A 26688-nucleotide genomic window follows, 5' to 3' on the forward strand; every position below is an offset into this window, starting at 1 on the left:
AGTTTGTTGATTTACTGTTAACTTAGGACAATTAATTCACTATAATTTACTACAATAGTTTCAGGTAAATTAGCAGACTTAAAACAGACAATTTCCTGTTTCAATGTTTTCTCCCCTTGATTATATCAAGGAAAAAAAAAAAGCCATTCATATGACTTTTAACCTGGTGGTACACTACGTATAACAGTTCTAGGAGCCTGACTCTTGACACAAAATCCTGCCTGAGAGGAAAACTCTGGTTTTGGAACACTTTCCAAAAAAATTACCCTAACCATAAATATTTCAGAAGTTACATATAATTCCTCTGACTTCGTCCTTAGCTTATCACAGATTCATAGAACATCCTGAGTTGGAAGGGTCCCACAAGAATCATTGAATCCAACTCCTGACTTCACGCAAGACCACCCCAAAACCAGACCCTCTGTCTGAGGGCGTTGTCCAAACACTTCCTGAACTCCAGCAGGCTCAGTGCTGTGCCCACGTCCCTGGGGAGCCTGTCCCAGTGCCCGACCACCCTCTGGGTGCAGAACCTTTCCCTAACACCCAGCCTGACCCTCCCCTGTCCCAGCTCCATGCCGTTCCCTCGGGTCCTGTCGCTGTCCCCAGAGAGCAGAGCTCAGCGCCTGCCCCTCCGCTCCCCTCGTGAGGGAGCTGCAGGCCGCCATGAGGCCTCCCCTCGGCCTGCTCTGCTCTGGGCTGAACAAACCAAGGGGCCTCAGCTGCTCCTCACACATCTTCCCCTCCAGACCCTTCACCATCTTTGTAGCCCTCCTTTGGGCACTCTCAACTAGTTTTATGTCCTTCTTATATTGTGGTACCAAAACCACACGCAGTGCTCGAGGTGAGGCCGCACAGAGCAGAGCAGGACAATCCCTTACCTCGCCCCACTGGCAGCGCTGAGCCGGATGCACCCCCAAGGCACGCTGCCAGCTCATGTATTTCAGTAAAAGTCACAGCTTTAAAGAAGGGCTGCCTTGCATATTAACATGGCAACATATATCTAGATTAGTATTATTATTTAATTTAACACAGCTATTATTTTAGTTTTATTTTTTTTAAATGACCCGAGTATTTTCAACCACTAAGTAATAATAATCAAACTTCCTCTAGGACTAAATTAGCCATAACAAAAAGCTGCAATTACATCATTGTTTTCGTTTTCCAGTGAGAAGGGAGGCATGGAAGGTAAAGCATGCTGATTACGGGGAGTTAGTATACAATCTGCAGCCACGTTAACCAGTAAAAGCGTAATATAAGATAGGCTGGTTATATTACCAATGAAAGCAAGGCTGCCTCACCAACATTTCTGAATCAACCTACTGAAAGACAGCATCTCCCCTTTAAAATGGACAGTCACATTCAACAACGGAGGTTTGAAAAAGAAGGGAAGTTAACTTATAGAAGTTAGAGGTGTTAGTAACTTTCAAAAGTAGTTGTAAAATAATTTTAGTTAGGAATTAACCATAACCAAATTCTGCATTGACCCAAATGCTGATATGTGGAATGTTATGAGAACGACAAAGATAAGAAGTCACTCAGCAGATTAATAAACCGCTGATTTTTCAGAGCCTTTGTGATTTCAAGACAGCTTTAATTTGCACCTTCTGCTCCCCATCGTTGATGAATTTCAAGGGAAAAAAAAAAAGAACAAGAAATGTTTGTGAGAGTTTCCAATCCGAAAAAACATTCCAGTAAACAGAAACCACATACATACAGTGGTGACATTTTGAGGGCTCTCCCCAGCCTGTCAGCCAGTAAATTGTCTTAACTGTGACAGGACTTGTCATCACGAGCTTTTCAGATAGCAGTTAGCAGCGCACTTCCTAATGACAACAGCCACAACACAGGTTCCTTCTGGTCCTTTCTAGCCTGGCATCATCCTCATCCTTTACAAGTGACTTACAAGTATAAAGAATCTACCTTGATCACACAGTTATACACACCTGCCAAAAGCCTGATCTCCACTTCAAGAGGTGCTAGGCTAACATCACTATTAGTTAATTTAACATAAAATGAAGAACCTCTTGAGACTAGTGGTCTTGGTGGCACTACAGTCTCGCGATATCTCTACCGCTCAGCTGAGATTTTGTACAGCAGCTGAGCCACTCTTCAGCCCACAGAGGAGGTATCAGCCCCCAGTTTTTAAACTTCAGCACAGATGATTGAAAGATTAAGGCATATTTGACTTTGTATGCATACTAATTCCATCAAAGCAAGAGAGAAAAGCGGTGTCTTTTAAGACCACAGTGCAAAGCAGATACCTCACGGTAGGTACATCAGTGGGCCGTGACAAGTTCCATACCTCAACTTCACATCAACCTCTTCTGCCTGGATAACTGCCCCGGTCACAGGCTGCACGGTGACAGCATCACCCAGATTTACTTTCAGGCTCTTCTGCGTGGTTTCACTCAGTCCAACCCTGCCGCCTGGAAAGCCTGTGGTGGGCCAAGCAGTGCAGACCTAGGAAGAGTTTCAAAGCAAACAGCTGTTAATTAAGAGATATTTCCCCCCAGTTTTCAGTCCTCCAGTTAAAGTAAGCAATGTTTTGTTAACAAAAACATGGGCTGAGGAAGGAGGAGGATTAGGCTGCAATGTGGTTCCACGGAGAAATAAGATACTAGTAAGTACTTTTCAAATTATTTTTCTGAAGATAGCTTTCTAAAGGGAAGTGATTGTATTTTGCCTATAAAGGAGACACAAAAATTCCACGTGAACTTTACAGCCATCCTACAGATGACACAAAAGTATACGTTGTACAGGCTAGAAAATGGTACAAACCAATGAAAAATGAGGAAGGTCTATGCTCATTTTTCACAATAAAGATGTATGTGCTGGTGTAAGTAACGCATACCTTCACATAGACAACTTCTAACCTACTTGCCAGGATAAGCAGCGTGGGTTTTTGCCAGTACTGCGAGGAAACATGGCACTACACCGTAAGAGATGTGGAAGAGCACGTTGGTCGTGTTTCTACACGCTTGGTGGATCGAGGTCCGAGCTGACCAGCGGGGATTTGGGGCTGCCTGTTGGGAAGGACCGCGGCCGAGCAGTTCGGGGCTCACCTCCTGCCTCCCCTCCGCGGCGCTGAGCAGGACGGGGCGGCCTATGCATGCACCTGCCGACTTCATGCTGCTCAGCGACAGCTGCGCCAGGCCTGCCCGCAACATCTTCGGCACCTTGTCGTCCCCTGAAATCCCCCGGAGAAGACACATCACCGCTCCGCACCCCAGCACGCCCCGCACCACCGCGCTCCCCTGGCAGGAGCCCCGCCCGCAGCCCCTGGGGCCACACCACCACGCGACGGCTCAGCGCGTTCCCTCCGCTTTCCCTTTTTATTTTGTTAATTTTTAAATAAAAACCAGCCTGCCCACGCCCGCCCCGGCGTGGCTTCCCGCCTGGCGGGCAAAGGCGGCTTCTCGGGGCGCCAGCCCCCGGCTCGCCCCTACCTGCCTCCACCGCCCCGGCGACGCCGAGCACCAGCGGCCCGCCCTGGGCGCCGCCTGCCCGCGGGGATCCGCCATCGCCATCGCCGCCCGGGGCCGGCCGCCCCTTGCTCCTGCGGCGACAGGCAGCGGCCATGCCGGCCCGGCGCCCAGCCCTTCCGGAGGCAGAGGCCGGCACCGCCCCCGGGGCGGCCGCTTCCCGCTGCGCCATGGCGGGGCTGGGCTCGGGGCTGCTGCGGGCGCTGCGGGGGGCTCGGGGCCGGGGGTCGCCGGCGGGCGGCTGGGCAGGGCTGCGGGGGCGGCCCGACAAGTACGGGGGGGTGAGCGTGGAGCTGGCCCAGCTGCCCCGACCTCGCCGCCGGGAGCGGGCCGCCTTCGGGCGCTGGCTGCGGGGCAAGTGGAGGGGACCCGGGGAGAGCGGGGCCCCCGGGGGATCGGGGCTCAGGGCACGGCCCCGGGGCTGTTTGGCTGGTCTGAGGGGAATGAGGTGGCTTTCTGTTTGTAAACACCACATAAAGGGTCGAGCTGGCCATGCTCCCTCGCCTGCTGTCCATACTAACACGTCTCTTGCACCCGTTGGGTCTAAATACAGCCAGCCACGCAGGAACCCATTTTGTGAGCAATGGAGCTTGAAACCAGAAAGCACGAGGCTGCTGCGGCCGCCCTGTGCTGGTTCCCCCAAATCTCACGCCTGACTTGGCGGCCCTGCATCTCTCTTTCAGCCTCGGTCGCCCAGTGGCAGGAGGAAGGCCGGGTCGCTGTCTGGCTGCACGTCCCCATCCTCCAGAGCAGGCTGGCGGCGGTGGCCGCGTCGCAAGGCTTCACCTTCCACCATGCTGAGTCAGGCTCGGCCACCTTGACGCGGTGGCTGGGCGAGGGGCCCAGCAGGCTGCCCGGGTACGCCACCCACCAGCTGGGAGTCGCAGGTGAGTCCCACAGGGCGCCCTGCGAGCCCCGAGCATCGGCAGGCATGAGGGAAGTGGCTGCCTGCTGTTGGGTTGCTTCACCAAGTGTTTCAGTCATAAACGTGCTTCTGCAGCCATCTAGAAACAGGCTGATCCAGAGAGAGGCTTCGCAAACTATTCCAGCCTCTGAAACTATTGCAGTTTGAGAAAATAGTAGACAGGCCAATGAAGAGAGAAGTTTCTCAAACTGTTCCAGTTTCCAAAATTCTACCAGTCTGAGCAAATTGTGGACAGCTCAGGGAGAGGAAACGTGGCCCTGAAGCTTTGACTCATGAGTACTGCTTTTCGTTCTTCCTTCTGAGGCATCTCAGCTTTCACCTTGCAGGTGAGAGAGGTTGAATTCCTTGGTTCCAGCTGTTTAAAGTTTAAAAAAGTAGCTACAAACTTCTTAGAAGAAAGTTCACCTCTGTTCAAATGTTCCCTGCCCATAACTGGGTGCATCTACTACTTGCATCTGCCTAAACTATGCTCGTTTAAGGCCTGTGAATAGGGTAAACTTGAACCAAGAGGAATTGCTCAGGAGGTAGCCCAACTGTTAGAAAAAATTGGAACAGTCCAAAAGAGGCTCTGAACTAACTCTTAGCTGTGTAACAAGTAGATTTCACAAACATCTGGACACCATACTCTTACCCATCTAGACCTCCCACAACCAGAGTTGGAAAGGGGCAGCTCTAAAAACTAAGGAAACTCCCAAGGAACAAGATAAGACAGTTTCCCATTTTTATACAGCACAATACAAGGAATGAATACTGAGCCAAAAATACAGTCATCTTGAACTCAGCCTCACCAAATTTGCATGTTTTTGCCATCTCTCTCAGCAGTCTTGCACAGATACACAGCTACCAGTCCCATCACTTGGCAATTTCCTGTAATCTGGAGGTTGGTTTGGGCCCTGCCATCCTGGCTATATAGCATTCATGAGCACAGCAAAGGCACAGCAAATCTCGCCCTCTTCAAGCTTGGCTTGTTTGGCCTTGGCAACGCAGACCATGTGGGACACTAGTTCTTCACTGAGTGGTTTTAAGCCCTGTAAGCAGTTCTTTGAAAAATGTAGCTCGAAGGGACTCTAAGAGCTGGGTTATTCTTTACTGCGGTAGATCAGGTGAAAGAAAGCTGTCAAAAAATGCTTTCAGTTACACAACTATTGTTCAGTACAAAACCGGCAGAGGGCAGTGTAGATGCTGACGGCGGGCTTGGCTTTTTTCAATGGACATGTTAGAGCATGTTTTCCTGAGGTATGAAAATCTCACCATTAAAATATGTGGCAGTAAACTCGAGTAAGGTAATGCATTTCCCTAGAAAAAATCACCCTATTAGTCTTTATATTTCTTGCATATTTGAGGAAGTATGAATAACTGAAAGGGGATTTTCCTGAAGTAGGTTGTGTACAGCTGAAAATGCTAAAAGAAAATCCTAATACAAGTGTTGTGGCCCTGATGGTTGTCAGGAAGGGCATGCTGTAAGAAAAATCATAACTGAAAACACTCTCCAAAAAAAATGCACTTTCAAAACACCATTTGCTGTTGTACTTTTGAGATAAACTTTGATTACAGTCTGTGCAAACAGGAAAAAACTCTTTGAGAAGAGAGTTTAATAAATGGAGGTATATGGAGTTCCTATTTTTTTGCACAGATTTAAGTATTACACAACAGATAGCTTATATACTGTGCTACTGCTTTTCAAATCTGTACATTTTTATTAATTATTGTTTTTTTTTTTTTTTTTTTACCAAGAGGTGAAGACTTCAGGAAGGCATTTGGTCATGTAAACAGATTTCTGTGTGTGAAATAATGACTACAATACTTTTTATTTTCCGGTTTCGTGCACTATCAGTGGGTATGGAACAAGTAGCAGGAATACACCAGGTAGCGTGGATACCATCTGGCACGTATTTATTCCAGTACCTTTCTACCTCAGGAGACAGAGCCTGGGTAGCAGAAGTGTTTCATTCTATTTGTAACTCATTTTATTGAAATATTGAATTATTTAAATATGTTCACACTTTACATTGTAAGCGTGCATGTGCCATACTGTAGGCGTTTTTATTTCTTGTGCAAAAATCTCCATGTTTAAGAAAGTTTCTGCAATCAAGAGGAGCAAGTTTACCGATGAGTCTTCACCTCTAAGCTGTGGCCAGTCAGTTGAGTACAGTACGTAGTCCCTTGAGCATGCTACAAATAGAAAGGGAGGTTTCTCCTTGAGGGAGGTTTGCAGAGAGGTCTGCAGGAAGCCAGACGACAGGTAGCTAGCCTGCGCTGCCAAGTAGACCAGCAGCTGTTTTTGTACTGTCTGGAGTTTCCCCGCATGGTGAACGCTCCAGGGCTGCTGCCTTTCCATCGTCACCCAGCCAAGGGATGACAAAGGTGTGAATAAGCAAGGTCAGGTCTTATTTTGCCAGACGAGATCAGAGTCGCCAAGAGAGAGTAGCAAATGTTACTCATAGGGCTTGGCCATTATTGTTTAGAAATAGTGGAATGTGTGATCTGTCTTCCAGCTGAGTTACTGCATCCGTTTGTAGGTGGCAGAGTTCTCCAAATGTGTAAAGGTACAGAAAAGCTCCCGATGGGGTGGAATGATTAAGATGTTTTTGAAAAGCACTTCCCAAATTCACTGCCATCCAGGGAGTGACACATTTGTAAATACGCTCCTTAACAGTGGCACGTTGAGGAAGAAGTATAAAATGAAAGGAAGAAAAAGTCATTCCCTTCTCCCTCCTGTGCAGTGAAAGCCTTACAACATGGATATGACTTTCATTGTTACCTACCTTAGTCTAGTTGTTGAAAGGAAGTCCTTGGGTGTTGAGGTGAGAGAAGGGTCTCCACACAGGTGCATGACCATCAGTGAGCCTTGGCCAGCCCTGTTGCTTAAGGAAGTAGGTAAAACAAGAGCTGCACAAATGTCAGACTGGGGGAAGATGGCCTTAGGGGGGTTACAGCTGTCCAAGGCACCACAAGTGATTAAAAAGAAGGCCTGAAGCTGTTTTACACAGCAATAGTTATTCCTGCCTAGTGATGTTTATAATGCAAGCTGTCATGTGCCCTTGCCTGCCAAGTGCTCTTCCGTTAGGAACATCTTTTCACACCGATCATAAATAAAAAGGTAGAGTGAAGATGTTTTTCCCCACCATTACTGTCTGGAGTCATCTAAGGGATTTTTTAAAAAATATGAATCTTACCTATTTCCAAAGAGCAAACAGTCAAAACAAAGCAGTGTTGTAATAGCGAATACTTGGTTAGGCTACAAGTGCAGACCTTTCCAGAAAGCCATCCCGGAGCTGGATGATTTAAAGCTCTAGGTACCACGTTTGTAGCAAGACTGAAAGCTTTTAAAATCACGGGTCAGATTCCGCAGCCAAAGTGTGATATCACTGATAGGAAACACGTGTGGCCCAGCAAGCTTCAGCTGGGGACTCCTGAGTTAGACTTGGGAAGATGAGAGCAGAGAGCAAATCCCGTTAGTGGCTTTTCTTCTCGCTTTGAATTTAAGCAGCATCTAGCAGAGTTCTTGGATATCTCAGGGAATTTCACAGGCAAAAGTTATATTCATGGGCATCAATTTCTAGGGAACAAGGGAGAGAAAAGGTTCTTTCTGTTTGATTCAAACGGCAGCTTTGTGACTTCAGCAGTCCTCCTTGCTCTCAACAAACCATTAGGCTGAAAAATGGCTTTTCTATAAAATAATCCCTGTAATCACAACATGCATCAAAGCTGCTCCTGCTTTCCTTTCTCCCCTCTTGTAATCAGTACAGTACTTGACCCTGGGCATTGCTAAATATTTACAGGAGGAATTAAATCAAAAAGTAACAAATGGGGAGGCAGATAAGTGACTACCCTCTTAAAGCACGTCCTCTGGCGTATCTTGAAGGAAGACTGGTATTTCATCTTTTAAATATTCCTCCTACGCATAAGCCTGCCATTTGTTATTTAAAAACCGGGATTTTTTGAGCTGGACACTCATTTCTTAATAATTCCCTTCTGCGGAAGTATTTCTCCATAGCATTTTAAACGTGTATATCATCAGACCTATCCATACGCTCTTCCTTTTGCTATAAAATGATAGAAGCATTTTTTTATCATTACCTACTAATTTGAAACGCATGCCTGACTGTCGTGGAAAGCTGCCACCGTGCTCATTCTGCTCACCACAGTGCACAACTGTAAAATCTGACAAAATGCCTGTTTTAAAGGGAAGACGTTTTTCAAGTATGACTAATGAGAGTGACATGATGATTAGACATATGAGCACTTGGGTTTTAAAAAGGGGGAAAATCATATTCGGCAGGAGAAATTCTTGGGCTGAGCATGAGGTCAAAGTGAAAAGCTGAATTTCTCAGTCATACATGCTGGTATGTAGAGTTTTTTAAATCAAGTGAAAGCATTTTTCTACTCGGGAGCAATGGGTTTTAATTAACAGGCTTACTCGCTGTGCACTTTCTGTCATCAGTTGTCGGATGGGCAGCACATGATGAATTCACAGGTAGTCAACTATCTGAACGTTTTCATTATCAACACAGCCCACTGAGTCAAGTAATAACATTTGTTATTAACCAGAAAACACCCAAGTCTTCACTGCAGTAGGCAGGGGTTTTGTGATGAATTCCACTGGAGAAAAGTTCTTGCCTATCGTGTCTATTTGGCCAAAACCACTGGAAAATTTTCTGGTTTTGCAAGATTATAGGCACAGCTCTGCTGAAGAAAGCAGCTTTGCTAGATTATCTGGGGACATCTTGATTCTAGCATTCTTTAGTGCTGATAATATTAACATATGCAGTAATCTGGAACTTAAATGTGGGCAGTATTTACCTTGGTACTGTTAATTTTGAATTTTTATACAGGATATTTAGTCTTTTTTTTTTTTTGTATTTTATTGTGTATCAGTTTTCCACTGACCAACTGCCTTCCACAAATCATCCAGGCAAATCTTGCGAACTTTAAACTGAATATCGTTAGGGGTTTGTCATGCTTTATCAAAACATGTTAAATTAACAGATTTTAGGATTGAACATAATCATCTAGCACTTTAACCTTATTCAGTGTTTTCTCTTTTTAATAGGTGCTGTTTTAGATGAAGACACTGGAAAGGTGTTGGTTGTACAAGACAGAAATAAGGTAAGTGTGCTATAGGATTATAAGATAGAGAAGTTCGTTTAGAAAAGCCTGCTCTGCAGTATAAAATGAAGGTCTTTTTATTTTCATTCCAGTCCAAATTTGTGATAGTTAAAAGTTACTTCTTTGAAGTGGTCTTTTGTAACACATCCATCAACAGATTGCTGTATTTGCGTTTCAAATTCAAAAAAACCCACACAAATAAATGATGGACTTTGAAAATCATTTTAGAAGAGATGATCTTAGTTCTTTTAAAAGCAAACATACTATAAAAATTACTTCAGCATATGGTTTCGTGTTCAGAACAGATCTTTTCCTCCATGTACAGATTTTTAAATAATTTATGTCTCAAAAATTATTTCAAATTTTCAAGTGGATTTCAGACAGTTAACTGGGTCATGCAAGCGCAGCTTCAACGCAAGTTTTCATTTGGAAGCAGACCCAAGAATAAAACAGTTCCCTTATATGAGGTTTCCTCCCTTCCAATCAACTAGACAACCACAGTAAATATAAAGTGAGGAGAAGAGATCATTCAGAGGAAAAAGAAAGTGTTCAGTGACAAAGTTGTGATTCAGAATGCTGTCATTCTGGTTAACAAGTAAATTGTATGTTGCGGATTATTGCGGATTACTGTTGCAAGGGACACAAAAGCCTATGCAGAATTTAAGCATGCTAAAACCTTTTTTCTAGAAAAGTTGGTTTTGAGCAGTAATCCCTTAACAGCAAGAAAGGGTAGAACGCACGTCACACAACGTTCTTAACATGATATTCACATTGTCCTAGAGGAAAAAAAAAAGAACAAAACAGTTCAAGTGTTCTAAAGCAGTTGCACACCTATACAAAAGAATACCTAGTTCCTCAAAATAATTTCATTGATGAAGATGATGAGAGTTTGGTTTGCAGTTCCCCAGAATACCATGAGGATGCATCAAATCACTGCCTTTGTACATGTCTGAGCTCATTCTGCCAACAAAGACAGCTCCGCTCTGCTCCCCTTCTTCCACACCACGTATTGTTAGAACAGAGCCCAAGAAACACCATACTTTTCTTGGCTTCATCACCCAATATCCTTTCTGCTTCAAGTTTTCTTTTTTCTCCTGTAACCGACCCAAGAGTCCCCAGTCTTGCATTTGGACCCATGCAGACCTCTGGAAAACCCCCATGGCTTGAAGCAGATTTTGGGAGATTCTGGTTTTGTTTGGTTTCTAAAATTCCAGGCATATCTGTGGCTTTAAATAAGTAATACCATGGTTGGTCATGACCTGGAAACCACTTTTGTAAAGCAGGTGTAAAGATCATTAATTTTACACAAACCGAAGTGCTTGACCTCGCTCCAGAGGATGCCAAACCAGCGAGTATTAGCGTGGTGGCGGTGGGTTGTGTGATGTGGCTTGAGGTGAGCAAGCCATCACGGCTGACGCCTTCCAGCCTCTATCAAGCTGGCCCAATTTAGCACAGCAAGTGCACAAAGCTCACTAGCTCATCTGCAGTTGTCCATGCTAGTCTACTTAAAATACACTCGCTTTACACCGTGCTTTGAGTAAATGAAGGAACATTCACAAACGAATTAAGTGTCTCTAGTACAACGAGGTTAAATGCTATTACAACATGGAAACAATCAACACTGGTATGTGCTAATTGAAGTATACTGGGTTGCGTCGTTTTCATTTCATATGGTTGTATCTAAACCAGAATCTCACTGGGTGGTTTTTCAGCCTTTCCTGAAATAACTACTAAGATATTTTTCTTAGAAACCAAATTAACCAACTCTTCAGTTCCTTGGTAACTACAACACAGTTAATGAACTTCAAGGAAAAGGCATGTCCAGTCACTCAATTTGTAACGCAAGAGTTCAGAAGAAGAGAAGCATTTGTTCCCAATAAACTACCACTTTTACATTGTTACTTACTGTAAAGTAAAATTTCAATGACTTGTATATAGCAGGACCTTCAAGCTTTCATTCAATAATTACCGATTAAAGCATAAATGCAGCTTGCAAGATACAAGCTCCAAAAATGGTTCTAGTTCTGGAGAGTCTCTCTGAACGGAACAGCACACAATGGACTTCAGAAATACTGCATTTGTTTTTCGTTATAACTTCTGTGTGGATAAAAACAAAAAACGGCATGCTTACTGTTCAGTAAATACCTTAAATAAAGAGGTCTCAAAGAATAAAAATGGAAATTGCACATTCTGCAGATTTAGAAGGAAATAACAGCTTCCTAAGCCCGTGAGGTAACACGGACGTTCAGGTTTAACTTCCTAACACAGAGTTTTTGTTAAAGCTCACCCACAGCCATTTAAGAGCAAATATCTCCATGCAGTTTTACAGTGAGACATCCGATGTCCTATTCAGGTTCTAGGTCCAAGTCCATACTCACCAGAAATTGCTTCCTTTGCCTCTGGCCCCAAAATGTAGCAGGACCAAACGTGGCACAACTCCCCCCTCCAGTTCAGTCTGAAAGCAGGGATGGTGTGTTCCAGGTGAACCATCTCAGCTTATTTCAGCTTACCTTTCTAGAACACAGCTGGTGACCAAGTTGAAAGGAGAAAAGTGGTTGTTTCTGACTCCCCTCCTTACAACTCTTTTTACTGAGTGGACAGAATTAGGTATAAAAATCAAGGTGTACGAACACCCATACATTTCTTGTGCAGTGAGCAAATATCTCAGTGCAGGACAGTCCTGTCCTCCCTACCCCCCACCGAACTATTTCCCTGAAATGGTGACTCTCTTAATAGAAATTATGTTCCGAAAGCTTCAGAAGTTTTAAGTTTACATGCAGCTTTATAATGCGTGCTAGTTGAACTTCAAGAGTTATTTGGGTTTTATCTTGAAAGGACAATTTCACTGCATACACAGCAAGATTTCCAGGAACTGAAATCAAGTCTGAAAGCCAGCAAATATATGTATTTTCCATCTGCACTATTTTTAACTTATTACTCTAAACTCCTATCCACGCTCTTTAAGAGTGCCCAGGAAAAAAAAACATTTCCAACGTAATCAGTGGGGTTTCAAAGCACTGCAAGGCTCACAACTTCCCCCTCTTTGCTGCTTGTTCAAGAAAAGCTACTTTTTTTTTTATAGTGTTTTTTTTTTCTGCATTAGTTTCTAGTTGAAGGTTAACTTCTTCCTACTACAAACATGTTTAATATTGAAAGGAATAAAAAAACTAGTATGTAGATGTAAAGGTAAAATCTACAAATCTGTGAGGAGGTGTAGGAACTGAGACTTCTTGATGAGTATTAATTACAGCATCAAGTCGTATTGTTTTAATGACTGAACTTTATTGCAATTCAATAAATGCTTCTATACACAAATCACACACAAGGCTTCAGGTTTTGTTCCATAAAAACAAATGACAAGTTATACAAAATGGTTATTACAGACACACAAAGTCATCTTAAAGCCAGTGCAGTATAGAACAGTACTACAATCATAATACCTGTTTGTAAGATTAAATATATACACTTTTTTTAAAAGCTAAAACCATGGAAGTGGGATACATCAGTGATTAAATACAAGATTATATAGTCTATAGCAGCTTTTTTAAATATTCAACTACTCTAGTTATCTAGCAGCAACGTTGTCTAATGATTGTTAGACAGTTTGTTTTCAATCAGTAGCTGTTTTGTTCCAATATTTCATACAGACTGTAGATGTCTCTGATCATCACATTAGCAAGAACAAAGTAGTTCCTACCTAAAGCCTTACTGACGTTTGTAAGGGTAACTATAATACTGCAACTTCACCAAAAAACTCGTGTGTTAATCGTCTCCTTCATATTACAGAGTACAAAATAGGCTGCATACTACATTAACATTTTTTCCTCCAATACAGACTGTAAATGCATGGAAATTTCCAGGAGGTCTGTCTAATCCAGGTGAAGACATTGGTAAGTCCGAGGATAACAGGTCAGACATCAACAGAATTACAAAGATGTTAACAGCACTGAAACACGGTGACCCACATCACTCCTATGAGGACTCCCTTCTTTGAAATAATGGCTGATAGGTGCAGTGATGTGATCCTATGACCTTAAAGTTAATGGCGTAACATCACCTTCAGGGTAGAGCAGCTTTGTAACATTTACGCTTTTCCATCAGTTCTCTTAAAGGAGGGCTTGAGGCCAACTTTTGTTTTGCAGGCTTGTTGAGTATGTTGCAGTAAGAGCCAGAAGCACAGAGGATTAAGATAATCTGTATATAACCAAAAATAAAACTGAAATAGCAAGCTCTCAGCTCACACTGCAATCCAGGGCAGTGAGCTCATTGATATACTGAGCAAAAATTTCCAACTTTCAATTTTTATGTGCAAAACAGCAATAAATACACTTGCTTAGTTCCACCCTTGTCCATTTGTTTGTTTAGACCAAGAGCTCTTTGGCCCAGGACCAGCATCAGTACAGGTCCTGACCCCTGGGGACACCTCCTTCCAACCAGAGGCAGAAGGCACTTCTGTATTAAAAACAGTGCTGATTTGAGGAAAGCCGTCATTTCTACCTAGCATAGCGCAGGTGATGCTGAATACAGCAGCTGCAGTTATGTTCAAAGGTGAATGAGCAGAAGTGTATGAAAAAATAAAATTGTGCTTTCTCCTTGGATCGCACCCCTTAAAATTAAGATCCGAAGACTGGTTAATTCTCCAGTTACACTGCAGTTACTAGGTTGGTCTTGTTTTCAAAAGTTACATTTGCTCACATTAATTTAGCCCCACATCAGTACTCAGATGTGAAAATATTCTTCCAATAAATAAACCATGGCTCAAAAACATTGCCCAGTGCAATGCAGCAGCTCTACCAACTGGGTATTGAGACCCTATTTCCTGAATCTGGTCCATACCTTAGAAATCTCTCCATGCTGTCTTAGCAGTAAACCTCTAGCTGGAATACACAAACTCTCCACACATTGTTCGTTACTTCAACACATGGAAAAAGTTTCTGGCTAATGTGATAGGGTTGAGTTGTACTGTTCCTAACTTCTGAGTCACATTTCGACTACATCTTTTTGTAAAGCACAGTGGCAGAAATCATAATTATTTGCGCAACAAAGCAAACACACAAAGTAGTGGAATGGCTACTTCAAAGAATCCCAAATACTGCGCTTGTTGCCTAGCTGTGTCACCTTGAGAGACAGAGAGAGAGAAAGGATCTAGGCCAGGAGATAGCACAGGAATTGTTACACTGCAGGAAGAGGATAACTAGCATGGGCAACAGCTTCACCAGGGGAGTACTGTCACTGAGTGTACCAGTGGCCATCCCTCAAGAAACAGGTAAGATTATGGATGGAGCCTGGATGTAGGTAGTAAGAAAGACCTGGGAGCAACAAAGCTCTTACATCTCCCCTCCTGCCACTATTTAACAGTATCATAATAAATGTTATCATTCTCTGCATCACATTTTACAATTACAAAAAGAGATAACTTAGTGAAGCATAAAATATAACAGAGCTAAATTTTCCTTTTTCCATCACTTATATCAAATCTTACAAACTCGCACTCACTCAAGGGCCTAAATTTCAAATTAGAGTTACAATGCTTGAAAAATCCTGTGGTTATATAAAGCAACAAAATATGTGACTGCCTACTCTAATGAGCACAAACTGATTTGCACAAGTAATTTGAATCGCTTCATAATGCAGATTAAGCAAAGAGCGAAGATATTTGCATTTGCCTATTTCTGAAATTCAAGCCCTAGTGTTTCTTCTAGTTTAACTGTCATTAAGTAATCAAATACATACATTTAAATAAAAGCTTAAAGCAAAAGGCACTTTGTCTAAAAGAAAAGCTCAAAGCTTAAATGAAATCCCTACCTTCTTTGACCCTTTACATTTAAAACAGCCCTTTGCCTAAAAATAAAACCACCTGCCACAGGGAGATTGCTTTGTAACTGCTCTTTTACACCAAAGGACTGAAGGGGCTGCTCTGGGCAACATAAAACACAGTCCCCAAGTACATTCGTATCTTCCCCCATATGCAGTAGCCTTTTAGTTAATACTGTAGAAGTCACAAACAAATCTGCAGACACCATGTATTAATGGGTGTCAAATCCTACAAAGACCTCTTTGTATTTGATGTTAACTTCGTAGAGATTGTTCCATTGCAAGATAGAAGTTTATCTAGTGCAGAAGTATGTGCAGGGTAAGTTATTTGGCCTCTGTCGGACAAATCATTTTGTTTATGTATTTATTGCCAGCTACTGGATGTGCTGAAATCATTTTCAGGATTTGAAACTGCACCTGAAAGGTCTGTTTTGTTCACCAGTCAGGATGGTGGTTTGCACAGGAAGGATCATCTCCACGTGGTCTTAAAAAATGCATTTTGCTTTCTGAAGCTACCCAACACACTTATGTCTTACCAAAACCAAACTGAAGCAGGTAACACTGCAAAACAGCTGTATATGCAGTTAATACTTAAACAAGACACAACTATGAATTTACTTAGATTAAAAAAATAACCTAGTTAGTTTTACCTACCAGTAGCTACACCGGGCAGGTAGGCTTTGACAACTACAGTGAAACTGCAGAATTTTGGGAAATAACTGGAATATCAAAAACCTTATTTGGGCTTTTCAACTTATTATTCAAGAGTAAAACTTCTCTTTTGAAGAGTACTGGATAGCTGGGTAATTTGGGGCCTTAATTGCAGTATGCAGACCCTTAAAAGCTCTGAAGTTATAGCCTAGTTTTGTAATGAGAAATGTTAACGTTTTCATCGCTTTGGCTGGTGTACACAAGATGTACGCACACGCACCATGTTTTCTGCAGGAACATGGTACATGTTATACAGGCGTTATAGCCTATTTGAAATGCCACTAGACCGAGATACATTTTGAAAAGGACTTGGTGCCAACCTTCTTCAAACACTATTTTTCCCCATGTTGTTCCACCTTGTGGCAATGTGGAATGACAGTCGTGATCTGATGGAGTGATCTGACACACACAGGTGGGTGTTCAGCTGCAAAGGGTCTGAGCCTGCAAGAGGACAGATATAAGGAGAGGGATGCGGGCTAGGCTGAGGGGACTGACAAGGTGGTGCAGTGCTGCCCTGGGGTAAGAGATCAGCACAGCCAGCGACCATCAGTTTCAAAACCATACCCTGTACAATATTATGGAAAGCTTTTCTTTCATCATTTTGTAGGATATACGCAAGAAAGGCACGTAGCAATTAGTTTTGTTCAGGGACAAAAAATTAGCTTATCCTTGTGTTGAAGCAAACAGGCTTTACGCTTTGAAAAGCTGATGAAGCAAAACAGAGGATGCTTTGAGTTAGAAACATTCTGCGATCAAAAGGTTTAAAGAGTGCTAAGCTATTCTTGTGTGCATTGTAAGAATTGCTCTCTTCATCTAGGAGACACAGCAGTTCGAGAGGTTTTCGAAGAGACTGGCATCAAGTCAGAGTTCAAGTCCATCTTAAGCATAAGACAGCAACACCAGCACCCCGGAGCCTTTGGCAAGTCGGACATGTACATCATCTGCCGCCTGGAGCCCTCCTCCTTCAACATCAACTTCTGCCAGCAGGAGTGCCTGAGGTGTGAGTGGATGGACCTCGATGAGCTTGCCAGGACAAAGCACGCTACTCCCATCACCAGCAACGTAGCTAAGCTGTTACTTTACGGATACCGGGAAGGATTCGATAAGATTGATATAACCATGAGAGAGTTTCCAGCTGTTTACACAGGCCTGTTCTACAAACTATACCACAGGGAGCTGCCCGAGTCCTACAGAAACATGACATGATAGCAATAGATTTCACATTTCCTTATATTAATAATTTAGAATTTTTATTTTAAGAGTTATTTAGACCATATTAAAATTATTCATGGACCATTTGATTTTAGGTTGAAAATCGATATTTATTCTCTAATAAGCTATAAAGATATAAGTTATTTTAAAAGGTAAATATTTCTGCACACGTGCATCAGATTAGTTTCCCTTTACTCTGTAAAGTGAATGTAAAGTAAATAAAATAGCTCTATGTAGATCTCTAGCAGAAAACAGAAGTGTTATTGATTCTGAAAATATATTTTCCAAGTAACTTTACCTCCACACACACTGGCACAATAGGTTTAAAGAGCTGTATAAAGACAGTATAAAACATTCATGTTTTAATCTTTCTGCAAAAGCAGCTAGTATCAGCAAATAATTGCTTCTATTTTTGCTAGCTTGGAGAGGAGCAAGAAACTCTACCTCAAAATGTAGTGTGGCGTATGTTCAGAATCTGCCATGGAAATCAGCTTTTAGCAGACATTGGAAGGAAAAGGATAGCTTTCTGTCCAGGTCCGGTTTTTGGTCCAGGCTTGTACTGTCCAGTTCTTTTCAGTGCCACATACCAATCCGAGTACTTCCGTGATCGGTAAGTGTTATAGTTATTAGATTCCAAGCGCTCAAAAAAGAAACATTCTTCTGTTGCACATTTCTAAAAGGGAAAAAGAAAAGGATTATTGGTATTTCATAGCAACAAATCAGGTGGTCTGATTCATGGGACTAACTTATCCAGACAATAACTTACCAACACATCTGATTTTAAGAAATGTGTATTGCTTCATGTTTAAATTGAGATACAGTTATTGTTAAAATATTATTTAAAATACCTACAAAAAGTTTATAAACTATGATTCATTTGTCGTCTTTAATAAAGATGAAGCAGATTCTAGTTTATTTCCACTGTGTACTTCTTTGTTCCTGTCTGAAATTTGGTCAGTTAAATGAAGAGCCCTATCCGTTGGCACTTACTGACAGATCCTGAATTCCAAGCTTAGCACATTTTTGTTAACAGCACTCAGAAACAAACAGTAGCAAGCCTGCATGCATCTGTTCAAAGTTTTACTCGATTAATACATTTTAAAAACAATTTTAAGAAAAGATCAGACCTGGCAAACAGGTATATATTCCACACAGAAACCAAACGTACTCCATTCCTGTTTAGAAATACATCTACAGAATTATTCTACTTCTGGAAGTAGGTCTGCAAAAACTCCTGTACCTGGCCTAAATTAGCACGCCTTCACACTTACAAATAAAAGAAGGTGGTTCTTCTCTCAAGGGGTAGAAAATGAGCAGTCAGGCTCCTTATTATGGGATGTTACAGTTTCCCCCAGCTTACAAGGATTCAAGTGACTTTTGAACAAGTTGATGGAAAAGAAATTCACTGAGGTTTACTAAATACGTAGAAACCATTCCTGGCTCAGAAGGCCCCAAAACTGAAATTGGTTGGAGGCTGCTACAGGGAATTGCTACGTCTGCCTTCTCTACCACTCTGCAGTTGGTCACTATCTGATAGAATATACTCAACTGCACATAACCACTCAAAGAGCAAGCCTATTAACAAATACGGTGTGAGATACCTGCACATCTCTGCACGCAGCAGAAACCACTGCTCCCTAACAGTGAACATACTGAAGAGAGTCTTAATTGTCAAATGATCCCTTCATACCAGTGAGATCATTTAAGAAAAGTACCATCTATTGCAAGAACTTAACTCACAAATATTCTTGGATAGTTATAACAGCCAAGGGGACTTAAAACCTAATGGTTTAGCTATGGCTAGTATTTGTGGCTGTTCCCAGTCAAGATAAAACAGGGAAGTTTAATCAGTATTCAACTGCAGTTATCCCATAGCATACTGACAACAGCAAAAACCTCGTCAATGGATAACATTGCTCTAATAGTGAAAGCAGTGCCAAATTTCCCTGCAGAACCTACACTTTAAGCAAGAGAAATTTTCTCAAATAAAAAGATGGCTGAAGCCCAACACTGCAGTAACTTATTGGGGGAGCGAGGGAGAACGATCTTTTCATATAAACCATCTGTCAGCCCATCAAGTCAGTCGTACTTGTTTGCCTTGAAAACGATTCTGGGAGGGTTGGAGGAGGAGGAAAGCTAGCTGCAAAAGTAAGAGCATGTAAAAGCCTGGAGAGAAAATAGGAAACGTGAGGAAATTCCCAAAATGAGCAGGCTGCTTTTTGCTACAATCTTCTGTTTATATTCATGAATGTATCAAGTATCCAACCAGAACTAAAAAGTGAGCTGGGAAGAACTAGGCTTCACAGAGAACGCATGAAAACATGCAAGAGTTAACTCCTTACACATGCCAAGTTTCTGTTGCTACAAGCAATTAAGTCATTCAAATGCAGTCCATAATAAAGCGATCTGTCTCCAAACACGTGCCTTCAAATGTAAGTCTTGGCAATAAAGAAATACAGCTCTTCCAACCATTTTCAGGTATGAATTTTGATCTCTAAGAAAAAGAGCTTACAAGAAAAAAAAAAAATATATATATAATTTCTCATGTCTATAAGTCACTATTTTAACATTTAAAGTAGCAGAAATCGAATAATTTTCATATGATTTCTATTTTAAATAATCTTTCTCAAGATAAATTATATTTTAATGCCTTTCGTTCTACCAATATGAAAACAGATGCATTAATCATCTCAAGCCACAGTGATCCAAGTCTGAAATGGATTATAGCAGCCTTAGGAGGACTCAAACTGGGTAAGAAAAAGAAGCACTTAAAACCAAACCAAACCTTTGAACAGAGCTCAGTACAACTGCCCAAACTGGAACTTGAGGCCAAGAGAAGGGCTGGGGAGCACCTTGTTTTTGCCTCATCAACCCAGGGGTGCTTCTGGGAGCACCGAGACCAGAATCCCTATAAATACTCAGAAGCACTGAGACCGAATCCCTATAAATACCCTGTCATGCCCAGCTTCAACTGCCACTAGCAAGGAAAACCACAGTGAATTTAAGCAGGCACTTGCAGACTCCAAGTGCAGACGAAAGGCAAATTTGCACACACACCCCTGCGCACTAAGTCCTCAAAGTACACAACCAGAATTCAAAGAAATGCATCATGCTTATTTCACCTTCTTCATATTTTTCAGGTTTAAAAAGTAAAATAGCTTCAACTCCCCAAACGCACATTCAGGCAGTTCATAGATGTTAGAACCAAAAAGGGTGAGAAAGAAAAAGAAAAAAGGAAAATGAAAAAGAAAAACATATTTTCTAGGGTTCATAAAGATAGTTTACAAGGTGCCACGTGGTTCACTCTGGCCACTAAAGTCCTAATTTTTCGACAAAGCACACATGACATGAGTGCCTTGCTGTAGTATGTCACCACTGTAAATGTTTTGACACAAGAGCCAGCATTTAGGTGACAAATGAAGGTTCGTGCTTCACGAGCCACGCGTCCCTCAGCGCTCACCAGAGGTGACAGGGAGGCAGGAGGCCTGCTGCCCAGCAGGACCAGGATGCCAGCCACCCCCTTTGTTAAACACAGCCACCAGCAAGCAGCTGGATACCCATGTTTACATTTTTAACGCATGCCGGCCCAGCAGAGCAAGGTTTCACAGCTCAACACGAAACACCCGAACTGTACGGCCCTTTTTGACAGGGGTAGGCAAACGGAAAATACTGGGGCTGCCGCACGCAGCAGCGCTCCCAGCGAGGACTGCAGGGCCTCCCCTTCCGCCAGTAAATATTTTGTCTACTGCCAAGCAAGGCCTCCAGCCAAAAGAAAGCCAAGCGAGCAAATAATAAAGCCCTGGGTGCAGGAGTATTCACCAGCAGCAGAGCTCCTCACCCTGACTCGGCCGCGGCTGACATCGTGGCAGCCCAAAGGGGAGGCCGCTTCCTGTGGCAGGATTCCCCCTCCCTCCTTCACACAGGTTCGTTTTCAGCACAAACTGCATCTGCCTCGATATCAAACACTATAAGCATTAACTGGTTGTGACGGTTCGGACGCTAATTAGGAATTAAAATTCCTCACGCTTGTTCCTTCTCAAAACTGAAACCAGAGGGAGGTTCTGGTAGCCTGGAACTACTAGAGCCAATGGATTAGAAAAAGGTTGTGATCAAATTTACCCTTTAAAACTATAAAAAGATCAGGAAATGAACACTGTTCTCACAATATTCCTGTGCCACATTCTTAATCCCTAGCATCAAAAGAAAAAAATCTTCCCTTCGAGTCCCTCAGTCTGACAAAGCCTGCCTGGTCACAGCTCAGCCACATAAACACTACGGATGGACTGGACAGGTCGCATAATTAAGCAACAAGTTACTTGTGAAATATAGAAGTCAGTCAAGATGACAATTCTTCCTTTCATGGGAAATTGATAAGTTTCTTCATAAAATGAAATAATCGAAAATGTTTGATTCCAGAAAGTGAAAATATTTCAATTGGAATAATTTAATGAAACTGCAAAGTCAAAATGAGATACGGTAGCCACATCAGAAGAGAAATGGTGCAATTTTTCCATTAAAAATCTCATTTAAAAAACTGAATCTGTTAGCAAACAGCACAAACCAGCTTAATTAAAAGTCTCATTCAGCTCTCGAGACAAGAACATGACCCACCATGCAAGAAGTGATATGCTGCCTGTGCAATAAACCATTGTGCAAAATCGAACTAGGAGCAAACCATGAAGACACATCATGACGCAGTAATTACAAAGCCATCCAACTAGAAGAAAAACAAGCCCGACAATAATTTTTCAAGTATTTATGAAGATGTCAGTATGTTTATAAAACAAGGATACTACACAAATTGATCCTTGACACCAGAAAGTAATAAAAAAGAAGAAACAAGACAGACATTAAAAAGTGTTTACAGAAGAACAGCAAGCCCACTCCAAATTAGAATTGATTGCTGGGTATTAAGAAGTTTGTTTCACGTAGCGGAAAGCTGGCTTCCACAACAAAGCAACATGCAAATACAGATAAGAGAGCTTGCTATTATCCAAGTGCCAAATGTATCTGGGACAAGAGACTGTTTTATCTGATGTTCAAGTCAGTGTGCAACTGCGCAATACCAAAGAGATTCTTAATCACAGCATCCCAAAATAACAGACCCTCGAAGATCGGCACACTGTTCATTATGCAAGGTCTCTGCAACATGTCAGTGTATGTGAACACAAAATTGAACAAGGAAGAAACATCGGCTTACGCTAATGTACTGGTGATTAAAAATGTTACCAGATGATAAAAAAAAAAAAGGAAATTTTTTTTCAGCAGTTTCATCACAGAAATTTGTGAAGGTTTCATAATGTTTAGGATTCTTCATTCCACAAACAAATGTACCTCTCAAATGTTCTCTTAATCTAAAAGTACACTACTGAAAACTACAGATGGAAAAGCACAGAATAGTACTTGAACGACTACTGGAATGGAGAACTAAATAGGTGTTCAGAAGTGAAAGGCCAATACTGTTTTAAAAGAAATAACCAAAGATTTCAGATACAAACTCATGTGCACTGATGAGATCACCTCACCACAAAGATTTCCAGAATACGCTCTTACAAAGCTCTCACTGAAACACCACTCCTCAAACTGAAAAAGAAATCCTGGCAATTATTAACAGTTCCATGAACATGTTTATAGGCAGAAAACAGTAGAGGCACAATTGGCCACAAAATGTTGGAAGGCATATTACAGAATTCCTCATGGAAAACATTGTCTGCGCTTCAGAGAATAATCATGAAATTGCAGAAGTATTCAGTAGATGTGAAACAGGCTGGACCAAGAACAAAATCTTCTTAGAGTTTTCATCTGCAAATAGCAAAAACAAAGAGCTGCAGGAAGCAATGTTTGCAGCAAATATGGCTCAAGTCATATTTGTTTCCAAAAACAAATAAAATGAAGAAAAAAAGTTCAAATGAGAAGCAGAACATGGTAACTTTACGAGACTGAGAGAGAGTAATTCCAAGTAAAAGGCTCTCTAAGCCTCCAACATGACTCTCCATCACCTTACACAAGGTGTGCAGAAAAGCCACTGCATATAGCAGAAGCATGTTCTACACAAACAGCACAACCAAGAACCACTATGCAGCGGGAGGCTGCAAATCCCAAATATAAACACGCGTGACTGTTTGTAATTTTGCAAATGATGCTAAATGTCTATTCTGACCATTCGCTGCTGCTTGGGCTAAGGAGGGCGATTTGAACAGGAAGCCGAACGCCAGCACACCAGTGCCACAGGAAATTCCCAATTATCCTTAATTCAAGAATAGCTCTGCGGAGCACTACTCACATTTTCTTCAACTGAGCTGTCACACAATGTCCAAGTAAATAACACTGTAACTTGAAACAGGTTATTTAACTGTATTCCCAGGCATAAACAAAATCTGCTTCCAGGAGCAGGAGACAGTGCGCTACATGGCTGAGCAGCACACCCAGGCTCCAGCGCACATAAAGCTGTTGAAATACTTTGTTTGCCTTCGGACTTATTTCATTTAGGGAGTGCCTGAGCTGAGAGGTAATTTCTGTAGCCCTTTGCAGGGAGAGCTGCAGTTCAGCTGGAATTAGTGATTGGCTTTATCATTAACACCTGTTCCTCATGTTGTCAGCTGGGACACTCAGAACCCAAACCTGGCCATCTTCCAGATACAAAAGCATCGGGGTTAATTTAAAACTAAAATTCTAGTGGGATGCTCCACAGTGGTATTTCACTGGACACAAGCATTTAAAGTTTGTTTGTATTCAAAGCTATGAACATGGACAAGAGATTTACAGCGTCTGTGTCTCGTAAGCAAAATGACTGTAACTGCAGCTCTTAAAGCACGATTTAAAATCTAGCCCTAGGAGATCTTATTATCATTCAGATTCTGCTAAACACTGGCTTTAAAACACAGTTAAAAAGTAATGTGATAGCAATAAAAAAGCATGGAGTTTAAACTGAAATTAGTCTTATTGGACTAGTTTTAATTAACTTAAAATTTGCAAAAATGTTTTTTCTTGCCAATTCTCTAGTTTGGAGGTATGTGATCAAAAAAACTTGATTCTCCACAAAAAGGAAAGTGACAAAACAATTTATATAGATTACTACCGAACAACAAAAGTCAAAGTTTTTTAAAAATTGGCTTTACTTCAAAAGTCTTTACCATCACTTCATGTGAAAGTAAGCGGAAGAGAATAAAATTATTTTGGAGGAAACAAAGGGAGAGACTTTACTCTTTGTTTGTTCTCATCATTTAATTTCCTTCCCCAGGTGGTCACTATGATTCTTCTCTCTCAATGCCATTCCAGTTAAATCCTGCAGCGTGCTCTGCTGCTTGTAGGTGAGGGCAGAAACAGCCATCTCTTCCTAGGTCATAGTTCAATTAATTGACAAGTTTTGCAGAACTAAATCCTCCTGATATGACACACATGCAGTAGCTCAGCAAGTCCTGCTGCAGGAGAGGTTACTCAACACAGAGAGGAGGACCTCACCATGCGGATACAGAGATACATTCAGAAGTGCAGCTTACCAGTGCCAGCAATCTGCCATCCTCCTTCATAGCCAGAAAGCGATTTGCACTTACACCTTTGATCGACACCACTCCTCTTTCTTCTGCTTGAAGTTGCAGTTTGACTGTGAACAAAAAAAAGGACAAAGTAAATTTTCACGTCCACAGTGATATTTCAGCACTTGACAGTGAAACCTATTACTTCAAGTTTAAAACCAGAGCAAGCCCAAGGTAGCAAGCAATCCTGCAGCAAGATTAGCAAACTATCTGTATCTAGCTTTCTGATCCCATTTTTTCAGAAAAAAAAAAAAAAAGAAAAGCCTATTACAAAGTAAGTAGCTATTGTCAAGTTGGCAACAGTAAGTTATTCTCCTATAATGCATTTGATATAAAAGCAATTAAGAAAAACCCCACAAAATTCCTTACAGGACCTCTTATGGCACCATTAACTGCTTATAGACGGGAACTTTTCATGTTACTTTTCTTAAGGAGATATTTCTCAGTGTTTATAGAACAGCATCAGAGATGGGATGCTGTAGGGAATTCTGTATGGCCGGACTGTCAGTGCTTACAGGCACGAGTCTGTATGTGCTATGGTTAAGGCTTAGGGCCACTCAGGACCACACCCCTGCGGGAACTCACTAGATGTTCCAGCAGTACCTGACAGAAAAGTGTCAATTAGTTTACACTATGACATCCTACCGGTGGTTACGGTAAGAAAACAAAGAACTGCAGATGTAAATGAGGACAGCAAAGCCACAATAGTTGGTGTTATACAAATTAGGAACATGAAAAGTGGACGCATTGAAATCAGTTATTTAAAAAAACTCTGACCAGTCATTTCTTGAGAATCTGTAGGATGACACCCCATAGCTTTTAGCTAGTGCCTATGAATCAGAACAAAATTTGAACTGATTTTTTTTAGTCACGAGGCAAATCCAGTAGTTTAGATTAACACACAGACACACTTTCCCCTTTGCCTGTGGCCTGTTTCAAGCTGTGACGATAAGCTTCCTTCCTTCTTCTTCCCTGACTGCTCACATCACTGCCCTCAGAACACCAGACGCACCAAGCCTGTCAGTGGCTGGCAGAGCTGAACGCAAGCCAGAAGTTGCACGTACATTGCATTTCTGCCTCACTTCGACACACGTATCTGTGACTGCATAGCTCCAAGTCCAGATTTTTCAACCATTAGCTACACAGGCCTGAGAATACAACAATACAAGAAATTACACTGAGTACCCCAGAGAAAAACACCAAGCATCTTCTACGTGCCTCAGGTATTTGAGGCTCAAAAGCAGTCGAAAGGCTGTGCTGGAACTTCCATTTTTCTGGGGAGAGAACGGAGGGAAAGGAAGCCACGGGCACATTGTCCTAAACCTCACAGGAGGTACTGCTCTATTCCAACCATTTTAGAACATCTCCCCCTGAAAAACCTTACTCCGATTACTTAAAACATCTCTTGAAAAGGGGAAAAGGTGCATACAGCAACTGCAGCAGGTACTCTGAGTGCTTGCAGCTTTACATGTGGCCCTGCCCCCTGCCCTCAAAAGAAAAATAAGCCTGTTCCCTGCAGCTCCAGTCCATCGAGATAGCTTGCACAAGCAGTATGATTCAATCAGATTTCTCCTACAAAACAAACATTTCAGAAACAGCAGAGCACAACTGGATTTCCCAAACTCCCTAGCTTTCCCTCTATTCTGGACGGCCACTACTTCCAGACCATACTGGAGCCACAAATCCTCCTAACACCTAGAAGCACTCCCAGATAAATACAATTTCTCTGCACAATGCTGTGCTTTCATCCACACGCACTGAACAGGGATTTTTAAGAGCAACAGTACTCCCATAGCAGGAAGCAAGCTCATTGCAACACAGGCATCCGAAACGAGGAACAGTTAAGGAACAGCTTCTCACCTTCTCGGGGCACGAAAAAAGAAAGGACACTTTTGCCAAA

At 42.1% G+C, this 26688-nt stretch overlaps 3 protein-coding genes across 6 annotated transcripts in view; 1 reads left to right on the forward strand and 2 right to left on the reverse strand.

The window, feature by feature from the left end:
- The window catches only part of SPATA5 (spermatogenesis associated 5), a 189810-nt gene extending 186198 nt beyond the window's left edge, over positions 1 to 3612 (reverse strand). For all 3 annotated transcript variants that reach the window (XM_040556385.1, XM_040556387.1, XM_040556386.1), the window contains exons 1-3: positions 3447 to 3612; positions 3063 to 3187; positions 2303 to 2460 (exon numbers count right to left, since the gene is read on the reverse strand). In XM_040556385.1, the coding sequence (XP_040412319.1) occupies positions 2303 to 2460; positions 3063 to 3187; positions 3447 to 3579 (416 nt within the window). In that variant the 5' untranslated portion in view covers positions 3580 to 3612. The remainder of the gene's footprint in view (positions 1 to 2302; positions 2461 to 3062; positions 3188 to 3446) is intronic.
- Positions 3613 to 3737: 125 nt separating this feature from the next.
- Positions 3738 to 18163, forward strand: NUDT6 (nudix hydrolase 6). The gene is made up of 4 exons (XM_040556392.1): positions 3738 to 4369; positions 9461 to 9516; positions 13352 to 13406; positions 16859 to 18163. Exons 1-4 carry the CDS (start codon positions 4066 to 4068, stop codon positions 17245 to 17247), a joined length of 804 nt encoding a protein of 267 aa, XP_040412326.1. The 5' UTR covers positions 3738 to 4065; the 3' UTR covers positions 17248 to 18163.
- The window catches only part of FGF2 (fibroblast growth factor 2), a 32520-nt gene continuing 18610 nt past the window's right edge, over positions 12779 to 26688 (reverse strand). Inside the window, exons 2-4 of one of the 2 annotated variants that reach the window (XM_040556397.1) lie at positions 24753 to 24856; positions 17698 to 17926; positions 12779 to 17228 (exon numbers count right to left, since the gene is read on the reverse strand). In XM_040556397.1, the coding sequence (XP_040412331.1) occupies positions 17741 to 17926; positions 24753 to 24856 (290 nt within the window). In that variant the 3' untranslated portion in view covers positions 12779 to 17228; positions 17698 to 17740. Of the gene's footprint in view, positions 17927 to 24752; positions 24857 to 26688 lie in introns of both variants that reach the window. The other variant, XM_040556396.1, reaches the window with a different exon arrangement.

This window comes from Cygnus olor, chromosome 4 (assembly GCF_009769625.2).
Source record: "Cygnus olor isolate bCygOlo1 chromosome 4, bCygOlo1.pri.v2, whole genome shotgun sequence".
In the NCBI taxonomy this organism is placed as follows: Eukaryota; Metazoa; Chordata; class Aves; order Anseriformes; family Anatidae; genus Cygnus; species Cygnus olor.

Excerpts from the sequence above, each read along its gene's own strand:
- NUDT6 (XM_040556392.1), top strand. The coding sequence starts at position 4,066 with ATGGAGCTTGAAACCAGAAAGCACGAGGCTGCTGCGGCCGCCCTGTGC. Across the intron at positions 4,370-9,460 it reads CCACCAGCTGGGAGTCGCAG|GTGCTGTTTTAGATGAAGAC; the intron begins GTGAGTCCCACA and ends TCTTTTTAATAG. Across the intron at positions 13,407-16,858 it reads TAATCCAGGTGAAGACATTG|GAGACACAGCAGTTCGAGAG; the intron begins GTAAGTCCGAGG and ends CTCTTCATCTAG.